The sequence below is a fragment of the Herpailurus yagouaroundi genome, unplaced genomic scaffold, assembly GCF_014898765.1.
Source record: "Herpailurus yagouaroundi ecotype Mexico unplaced genomic scaffold, PumYag 201, whole genome shotgun sequence".
Classification (NCBI taxonomy): Eukaryota; Metazoa; Chordata; class Mammalia; order Carnivora; family Felidae; genus Herpailurus; species Herpailurus yagouaroundi.
Genome location: NW_024412432.1, coordinates 1,278,392 through 1,289,182, shown reverse-complemented (window position 1 = coordinate 1,289,182; position 10,791 = coordinate 1,278,392). Strand labels below are relative to the sequence as shown.

General features: G+C 40.4%; 1 protein-coding gene across 2 annotated transcripts in view; it reads right to left on the bottom strand.

Moving 5' to 3' along the window:
- Positions 1-7,391: 7,391 nt before the first annotated feature.
- The window catches only part of HSD17B3 (hydroxysteroid 17-beta dehydrogenase 3), a 47,678-nt gene continuing 44,278 nt past the window's right edge, over positions 7,392-10,791 (bottom strand). The window contains exons 11-12 of one of the 2 annotated variants that reach the window (XR_005783070.1): positions 8,129-8,220; positions 7,555-7,645 (exon numbers count right to left, since the gene is read on the bottom strand). Coding sequence is in view for 1 of the 2 variants with exons in the window: in XM_040450226.1 (XP_040306160.1) it covers positions 7,547-7,645 (99 nt within the window). In the remaining variant the exon portion in view is untranslated. Of the gene's footprint in view, positions 7,646-8,128; positions 8,221-10,791 lie in introns of both variants that reach the window. The other variant, XM_040450226.1, reaches the window with a different exon arrangement.

The following is a 10,791-nucleotide window of genomic DNA, read 5'->3' as shown; positions in this document are numbered from 1 at the left end:
GGGAAGGGAAACAAAAATAATATAAAAACAGGGAGGAGGACAAAACATAAGAGACTCTTAAATATAGAGAACAAACTGAGGGTTGCTGGAGGCGTTGTGTGTGGGGGATGGGCTAAACGGGTAAGGGGCATTAAGAAAGACACTTGTTGGGAGGAGCACTGAATGTTATACATACGGATGAATCACTAGAATCTACTCCTGCTAACTAACTTGGATATAAATAAATAAATAAATAAATAGTTACCATGTAACCCACAATTCCACTAGGTATATATCCAAGAAAATTGAAAATGTATGCGCATATATAAACTTGTACACAAATGTTCATAGCACCATTATTCATAGTAGCCAAAAAGTTGAAACAACCCAAGTGTTCATCAACTGATGAACTGATAATTAAAATGCGATCTATCCACACACTAGAATACTATTCAACAATAAAAAGGAAACAAGTGCTACAACATGGATGAACCTTGAAAACATTATGCTAGGTGAGAAATAACAAAAAGTCACGTATTATATGATTCCAGTTATATTAAAAGTCCAGAACAGGCAAATCCATGGAGACAGAAAGTAAATTAGTGGCTGCCTGGGGGATGTGAAATGAGGAGTGACTGCTGATGGGTACAGGACTCCCCCTAGGGGGTGATGAAATGTTCTAAAATTATTCTTAAAATTTATGATGGCAATGGTTGCACAACTCTGTGAGTACACTAAAAATCTGAATGTAAACTTCAAACAGGAGAATTGTACAGTATGTGAATTAACAAGCCATTATAAAAACATATCAATATCAGCAAAACAAAAAGATGCACATACAAGGATATACATTTTTATAAGTTATTTATAAGATTTTAAAAGTCAAAAATACCTAAATACAAAGCAAAAGGGGTCATAAAATAAATTATGTTTGGGCATAATGAATAAGTATTAAGTAACAACTGTAAATCACCTTTTGAATACTTATTAACACAAGGAAATCTCATGTTCTAATCTTGAGAAAGAGGAATAGAAAATCTGCATTTAGACATATACATGTGCACGTGCACACACATACACACACACATACACATACAGAAAATTTATTTTAAAAATCCACAATCAGTGAACAATGGTTAATATTGGGTGGTGGGGTAAATGGTGATTTTTGTTTTCTTCTCTTTCTTCCATAGTTTCTATATTTCCTACACTACAAAAATGTTTATAATCAGGAATTTGTTTTTTAAAGATTGAGAAAGAAAAATTATTTCCAAAACTGACTTAAAATGTATAAACTATAAGAGCTGAATTATAGAACATGTGGCCAAGCCTTCTAATTTTACTGATGACATAACCAGAGCCCCAAGAGGCTCATTGTCAGCCATTTGTCTGTGTATGAACCTGAAATAGTCCTTTTCTCTTCTCTGGTCCTTTTCTTTCTCTCTTCATGAACCCCCTACTCACCTAAACACACACACACACACACACACACACACACACAGACAGCACAAAAAAAATTGAGAGATAAACCTTAAGGGCATTATGTTAAGACAAATAAGTCACACAGAGAAAGAAAAATACCATATGATCTCACTCATACATAAGATCAAAAAAAAAAAAAAAAGAAAGAAAGAAAGAAAGAAAGAAAAACACCTGTGCTCATAGATACAGAGAACAGGGAGTGGGCAATATGTGTGAAGGTGGTCAAAAGTACAAATTTCCAGTTAGAAAATAAATAAGTCCTGAGGATGTAATATACAGCATGGTAACTGTAGTTAATGATACCATATCGCACATTTGAAAGCTGCTAAGAGAGTAGATCTTACTACAAGAAAAAAAAATTGTAAATATGTGTGATGATGGATGTTAACTAGATTTATTGTGATCATTTTGTAATATATACATATATCCAACCGTTATGCTGTACACCTGAAACTAATACAATGTTACATGTTAATTATATTTCAATTTTTTAAAAAACTAACAACAACAACAAAAAGATTTGAGGGATTTCTTTTCTCAAACTGGATCCTGTTCTAAAATTCCTACAGGATTAGATAGAAAGACCCACCAGTCTCCCTCCCAGCCCATTAGAGGGCAGTAGCAAGTCAGGCCAGGCTAAGACCTCAGCACAGTGGATAAATGACAGAGAGAATAAACATCATTTCTTGGCATCAGAAGCAGACAAACTTGATTAAAATCATGCTGACCCTGGGATGACCGTCTTCAACTTTCTTTGGCAAGCGTTAGCTTAAGGAGTCTTTTTGAAGTGGGGCATTCTGGTTCCTATCCCACATGAGCAAGAAATGGATGATGCCCCAGGGAACTGCCCCAGTCACAGCTCCCAAGTTTTTTCAGAGCAGCAGCCCATAATCACCTCATTTTCCTGCTCCAAGTGTTGTCAGAGGGATTCTCCAGGCTTTGGCATCCTGGGAGGTAGCACAGATGGAAGGCTGGAAGAACACAGAGTGAATCCTTCCATCTAAATGACCAGCTGCCGATGCTGTTCTTTGGAGTTCCAAGCCCTCCAAACAAGAAGAAGAGAATCGGGCAAGAGACAAGAGCCTGGTACTGCTCAGGAGAAACAAAAGTTCAGAAAATTTGGCAAGCCTCCCTCTTCCCAAATGATTCCCAGGCAATGGTAAATTTGGAAAGTGGTCAGTGTTGAAATTGAGGCACATGGGCTTGGGTGCAAAGGCTCCTCTCTCTCCACAACGTGTGAAAGTGAAAAACACATTGTTGGAGGGAATAGTGTCCACCCCTTGCTCTTAAGCTCAATTAAAGAACCTTATCCCAGGCAGGTAGGACTCTACTATAGTCTGGAAGATGACCCACATTCAAATCCCAGCCCTGCCACTCACTGGTCAGATAAACCTGTGGGCACTTCTCAACTTTTTTGTTTCTTCATTTCCCCACGTGTAAAAGGAAAGTAATATTGATAGAAGATTATATTAATAGTTCCTACTTCCTAAGTATAAAGAGGATTTACATAGTCCTTGACTCATTATTAGTACTCAACAAATGACAGCTAGTTTCTAGTGTTAGTGGTTACAGGGATAAAATATAGAGCTTTTTCACTCCCATTTCAATCCAACATACTGAGGCCTCTGCTATGAAGAAATTTTCTCTTAAAGGCCCACAAAAAGCTTGTGAGACAATCAGTCATTCAAACCAACTCAGCACTAATACATTGGATAAACCCACATATTATAAAGCTAAAAACTATATCTAAAATCTGCCTCAGGTTGTATATACTGAAGTGCATTTCTTTTCTCTCCTAAGCTGCCAGTTGTGGAAGTTCCTCCCCAAAGGCAAATTTGCTAGGATTTGATGTGAAGGCTTAGAAACAATGTCTACACTTTTAGAAGTTGCTGCATCAGTAGTTGAAATGCCAAGTAACTCCCCATCATTGATACATGCTAGGACAAACACTTACTGTAAGATTAATTAGTAAGGCTCATTGTATTTTCTAAAATGGTGACAACAATAGTTCCTGTTACACATGGTACTTCTCCCATCAGGAGGTAGGTTTGTGTTCCCTCCCACTGAATCTGGAAAGGATTGGAATAATGTCATGTGACTTCAAGGCTAAGTCATATAAGACAGTATGGCTTTCTCTTAGTTTTCTTTTGAATGCTCATTCTTGGAGCCCAGTCACCGTGCTGTGAGTAAAACCAAGCAGAACATAGAGGAGACATGTGTAGGTTTCCATCTAGCAGCCCAGCTGTGGTCCCAGATAATAACTCCCATCAATTGCCAGACAAATAACTAAGCAATCATTCAGATGTTTCCAGCTTCAGAGGCTGACTCATTTCCAGCCTTTGAGTCTTCCCAGCTGAGCTCCTAGATATCATGGAGCAAACCAAACTATCCCATTGTGCCCTTTCTGACCCACGAAATCTGTGGCACAAGAAAATGGTGGTCATCTTATGCCACTAGGTTGGGGGATCACTTGTTATATGGCAATAATACCTAGAATAGCTAACAAGCATGGTTGTCTCGCATTTAAGCAAGTGAGACTTTAATGTCTGTAAGATATCATCTACTTTGCTGAAATCTTGAATTCCACAATGAGATATTTATTCTTTGAGCTTAAAGTATTACCCCTTTTGAAACATAGAGTATAGGCAGTAGCCCCAATTCAGGAGCCACCAACTATTAATGGTATGACTTTGAGAAAATCACTTAATATGTGGGTCTTATGTTGCATCTCTTTCCTCCAAATCTAATCTCTGTTCTTCCCCCAACCCCTGATCTGGTGTCCCAGGAGATTAACCTCACAAAATACATCAGTGAACTAGCTTCCAGTTAGATGTGACCAATAGCAGGCACCAGCAGGAGACCCAGAGAACAGCAGGGAAGTGAAGTTGAGGTACTTATTCTTGCAAAGGAAAAACACTCCTGTTTCTCCTCTCAACACTCTACTCCCAGTAATTCTGGTGACCAAATATGTGGAGAGGTTCCCACCCCAAGCAATTCTCAGACACCCACTCGGTGTCCTGTAATTTAACTCAATTCTGACACTCTTTACCTGAAGGGAGCATCAGATCCCACGGGTTAAAGGCTGTCCTATAACATTGCCCCCATTTTAGATGCCAATTGCAAATCCAGGTTATCACCTAAGCTTCTGACCAATTTAGTGGCTATAAAATGAAAGTGCCCATGACCCCTCCTCAGGTTCATTCATTTGCTGGAACGGCTCACAGAACTGAGGAAAGTAGTTTACTTACTAGATTGCCAGTTTATTATAAAAGAATACAACTCAGGAACAGCTGGATATAAGAGATACAGAGGGCAAGGTATATGGGAAAAGGCATGGAGCTTCCCTGCCCTCTCCAAGCATGCCACCTTCTTAGCACCTCCACATGTTCACCAACCTTAGAAGCTCTCCAAAACCCATAGTTTATAGAGCCTTCTTTATGTAGGCACGATTGATTAAATCATTGGTCATTAGTGATTGAACTCAACCTCCACCCTCTCTCCCCTCCCCAAAGATTGTGGAGTAGGAATGAAAGTTCCAACCTTCTAATCACATGGTCAGTTCCTCTGGCAACCAGCTCCATCCTTAGGGGCTTTCCAAAAGTCACCTCATTAATATAAACTCAAGCATGTTTGAAAAGCGGCTTGTTACGAATAAAAATGGCACACTTATTGCTCTTTTCACCTGGGAAATTCCAAGGAATGGAGATGAAGATAACATATATTTATTATTAGAAATCACAATATCACAATCCTCTCTCCCTCTCTATGGGGTGGCCACAACTTGGCAGCTTCTCTCAGCCGAGGGTCACAGCTCCTCTGAGACAGCCATCCTTACACTGTTCTTTCTCCAGCCCTCTCCTTCTTCCTCTCCCTTCCTCTGACCACCAGCCTCCTCTCTGTCTCTCTCATTGGGTCTGTAATTGCTCCCTTCCCAGCCCCTTCAGGCTTTGGGGTAATAAAAGCACCACTCCACTAACTCCGATGACTTCTCTATGCCCTCCCCACACATTTACAAATAATTCCTCAAATTGATCAATCATGCCTTCAGTTTCAGAACTCTGAGTTTCTGATTCTTCATTGTCAAAAAAAGATTCAACCCACTCAGCTTCCTAGATCAGTCAAGATAATCAACTGAAAGTCTCAGCCAGGGCCAATAACAAAAAGAGAAAGCACAATGAGCATTTCAAACAGAAGGGATTGAGTAGAAAGAATTGGTAACACTAAATTCAGAAGGCTGAAAGGGCAAAAAGAGGATACTAGGTAACTCAGCTATTAGTGGCTGCAGGACTGGTAGAACCAGTGGAGGAGGTGGTGTTTCTAGGAACTGAGTGCTCCAAGGGGGAACCATTGCCTGGTCAATGCCCAAAGGGGGCATTGTGAAGGGTGGTAGTACATCCTTGCAGGCTGCTTCCTGGTTGGTGCTGAATGTGGCTAACACTGTCCCCTCTGCAGAAGGATGGTAATAAGGTGTGAATAGGAAGGAGTTTCCCTGGCCCTCCTACCTCCTTTTCTCTCCCAAATTGGCCTCCCATGGGCAGAATCTAATGCAAAACCAGCTGGCATAAGTGTCTTAAGACCAGAGTCTGAAACTTCCTAGCCCAGCATCATAGATCAGAGTATGAAAGGTGGGGATTAGGACGGAAGACAACAAGTAAATAACCAATACATATGGGCACTGTAAAAACATTCTGTACTGTAGTTATTGTTACCCATAATTGAGAAAATTTAAGTAGATATCCACACCTCAGAATGAATAACTTTTCCCAGTCTTTTCCCCAGAGCAGGCTTAATAAAAGCTATGATATTACAGCCCATGATTTCCAACCTTACCAAGGTTTTAAATGTTCTATCTACCCTGTTCTTCCCCCAGAATATCAAAATGTCCCATAAATTCCAACCAAATCTCCCAGACTCCTTTTATAAATAGAGCAGCAGTACATAAATTCTTTTTTCACACTACTAATGCCAATGATGGTCTCAGAAAAGATGAGTGCCACCAAGCGTCAGCAGCACCTAGAGCACGGTGATGTCATGGGGGAAACACTCTTGACCAAGGCCAGCCAAAACAGGGTTGCCTGCTGCTGTGCTCCTCCTCCAACTCCCTCAAGAGCTGACGGCTAATAGTTGCCCAAAATACCATCCCCATGTATTGACAAGTAAAGCCCTCAGCCCAGCACCCTTAAAGCTGGAGACACAAAAATTTCATTTCTGCAGGTATCAACTCCTGCATTAGAGTAATGGTTTTTAAACTATTTTTATCAATATATGCTTTTCTGTTTTATTTTTGTGAGCACAGCCTGACATAGAACCCCAAATATAAATAAAATAGATAAAGCTGGTTATGCATTAGTTGAAATGGGAGGGCCCCAGAAACTGGCCTGATGCAGCTGTTGCCTGCACAACCTTCCCCTAGAGTTTTCTGGGTCTCTAAAGAGCTCAGGTTGAGTGCTCTAGGACTAGAGCAGTCTTGGTAAAGTTTAGTAACTTCAGACATTCTTTTTTTTTCCTAAGTTTATTTAATTTGAGAGAGACAGAGAGAGTATGAGCAGAGGAGGGACAGAGAGAGGGAGAGAATCCAAGCAGACTCCACATGGTCAGTGCACAGAAGCTGACTTGGGGCTCAAACTCATAAAACTAAGAGATCATGACCTGAGCAGAAATCAAGAGTGGGACGTTTAACTGCCTGAGCCACCAAGGTGTCCCCTTCAGACTTTCTTTAACATAGCTATAAAGTAGCTTATAGGTATAATTGTTCTGAATATGCCAAGTATCAAAGGCTTTCTTCTCACCACATTTATGTTATAATCCCATGTAGAAATTCCTCTAGTTTCTCCTATAGACACTCCCATCTTCTCACACAGAAAGCCACAAAACCCCATTGCACAACACATTTTTACACTACAGCTTTCCCAAAGATCTCCAGACTCAAGTAAAATGGAAAAAAAAAGTTGTATTTTCAGTACTGTATTTGTGACACAGCATCTCCAGCTTCAGAGGAGTGGCAGGTGCTGGTCTGCTCATAAGTTTTCTGCAGCCAACACGGAACTTGGAGAACAATGCTGGATGGAGCATCAGCCCACTTGGACTATATGGTGTTGGTATTGTGCTTGAGGTAGTCCATGTATTTCTTCTGGAATGTGCTGCTGTACAAAACCCAGGATGGGATCAGGTTCAGGAAACTCCGCTTAAATAGACAAAAACACGAGTGTTTGGGGGGAAAAAAGAAGAGCAAACAAGTTACAACTAAACATCTCAATTTATAGTCATTATCTTTAAAAATATTTTTCTTTTTTTTAAGTTTATTTATTTTGAGAGACAGACAGAAAGCATGAGCAGGGAAGGGGTAGAGAGAGGGAGAGAGAGGATCCCAAGCAGGATCCAAGCAATCAGCATGGAGCCCAACACAGCACTCAAACTCACAAATCATGAGAGCATGATCTGAGCCAAAATGAAGAGTCAGACACTTAACCGATTGGGCCACCTAGGCGCCCCTAAAAATATCTTTCTGACTACTGAACTTAAGTCTCAAAATCTTTTAAGCATTTGCTAAAATTTAAAAAATTGTAGCACTTTCTCAGCAAGCAAGATTTTCTCAAAAACCAAAACATCACTTGTACAATCAGCCCAGAAGAAATTCTAAATTAAGAGAACTCTGTTCAGAACTCACCCCACACCCCTTTCTCCTTCTCTTAGTAAGCACTTCCTCTTCCTGGTGCCCAATCTCCCCAGTGTCTTCAGGTTCTTTTTACCAAGGTTCTACTAAAATGAGATTCCAGAAAACAGTCATAAATGCTCTTATTACCTTACACAATGCCTGAGGCATAATAGGTGCTAAGCAAATACACAAATGCATAGATGAATTCACGAACAAAAGTCTGACACAGCAAGGTATAAATTACTAACACAGAGCATTTTCTTGGAAAAGGAGGAGGGTGCTTCAAGCCAAGGCATGAATGCTTAGTTGGCTGCATGTCAGGCATAGGCACAAACATTGGAAGGCTTCTTGTCCTCAAATCATACCCATGTCCTATAAAACTGGTCCAGACCCCCAGAAGAAATCATTTTGTCTACATTGTAATCTTGGGCATCCAACATTCCTGCTCCCCACTAAACAACAGGCTTTCAACCAGAGGAAGATGTGAGCTTTTCAGGGAGTGTTCATATTCTTCAGACAGCTCAGATTCTCAGACCATTGCATTAATTGAGATATTTCTAAGTAGGGGACAAAAGACAGCTTCTGGGAACCAAAGTAGAACTCTTCTTCCACCAACCAAGTCAATGAGTGAATGCAACTTCTTCCTCAAGGACTTCATTTTTCTCCCCTTTAGAGCTTTTTAATCTTACAGCAAAATCAAGCTCTTTCATTAGCTCTGCCTTAAACTAAATATTTTGGCTTAGTGAAGTCATCCATAAAGAAAATAAATGATTCCAGGTCCCTAGAAAATGTTCTAAAATGTCCCTTCTTCCATCTCCATTGCTGTCTACCCCATACCAACCTAGAAGGATGGTATAGATGAAACCAGGAAAAGCATGACATTGAGCTAAAGTGGACTTAAACCCTAGCTTCACCATTACCAGTCAAGTGGCCTTGGGCATCTGATCTAGCTCTGAACTTCAGTTTCTTCAACTGTAAAACAAGATCCAAATGACCTACCTTACTAAATGATTAGGAGGATTAAGTGAGGTAACCTCAAGTACCACACAGACTCTACCTTAGAGATTCCATTCTAATGTCAGTTCCTGCCCTAAAACTCCTTGGGAGTAAAGAGCATGTTGTCTTTGCCTTGCCTTTTTGTAATGGAATGGTTTTTTGTTTACCAGTCGATTCTACTTGATTACTCATAACTTTAGATTCAACAATCTTTCTAAGTCCCGGCAAACACTAAATTGGCTTTAATGATTTGTGTGTTCTCCTTTGCTTTCTCTTTTGCTTTGACAGGCACAAGTACCTTTTGCCTAGTCTGTACTTGGCATCTGTTTGCCAGAAGAGATCTGATCTGTTACATAAGAAATCAAAAGAGAGGAGCTCCTGTGTGGCTTAGTCAGGTAAACATCCAACTCTTGATGTCAGCTCAGGTCATGATCTCAGTTTGTGAGATCAAGCCCTTCATTGAGCTCTATGCTGAGAGTGCAGAGCCTGCTTGAGATTCTCTCTCTACCTCTCTCTCTCTCTCTCTCTCTCTCTCTCTCTCTATCTCAAAACAAACAAACAAGCAAACATTACCAAAAAAAGAAATCAAAAAAGAAAAGCCAAACATTTTTTTCAACTTTTGACATCTAGAATTGCATTATATAGCAAAACAACATCCCTGCAAGATAGGCTATTGGCTCAAGAAAACATTTTCTAAATGCTGATGGATTCCATTAAAGACATCAACATCCCAGAGGGTGTGTGTCCTTTGATATGTGAGTCCTCTGGGCTTAGGCTGGGTAGAGGGCTGGGGAACCAGGGGATTCAGATAAAGAATATGAAACTGTGTTAAATAAGTAAGGGTGGCACTGAAGGCAAAGGGGGAGATATGGAACATTATCTCAGCATGGTGAGGGAGGTGCTGACATTCGTTTATCCAGCATGAGTCAAGTCCATGTTGATGGTGATGTGGAAGTGAGAGCCAGAGCATGTTTATGAACCAAAGCTGCAGAAGGACTGCAGGGCTATGGCTGGATGAGGGAAGTAGCAGAGATTCAGAGGTCTGCAGTTACCAGCTGGCAGTTCACTGGCCAAGCCAAATGGACAGAAAGGGTCATCAAGCACCAGGTAGATGTGGGACATCAGTCACACACACTTAAGGACCAGCAGGAAATAGTGGAGATTTTTCTTCCCAATATCATCTCAGTGAGAGAGTCAGGAGAAAGGGATGCTCCCAGAAAGACTGAAAACTTTAAATAATAGACAAAAGCACATTTTCTAAATATGTAGTTTAGATTACCAGATCAAACTAAATTTAAACTCATTGTACATTTGTTTATCCACCACACAGCAAGTGGTAATCTGGAGAAAGACCAGATCAGCAATAGGCAAAATAAATATCTAACGGTCTTTCTGCATGTCCACTTTGTAAAAGTGTATGTTAAATTGGTGATTCTGCACACTGTTGGGGTTCTACAGTAAAAGTAGCAAGTAGTTCTCTAAGTCAATTCAGTATCTCTTGTAGAGTCTCTGTAAGTCCCAAGAGGTAATTGAATGCTTTGGGAAGATTTAGTGTATTCACCCATGAATCCTTCTAGCACCTGAGAGAGAAAGAGACAGTGGGGAGAAACCGAATTCCCATGGTGGAAAAGCACATGAGGCAGAGGAGAAATATGAGAAATATGTCTCATTTCAACATG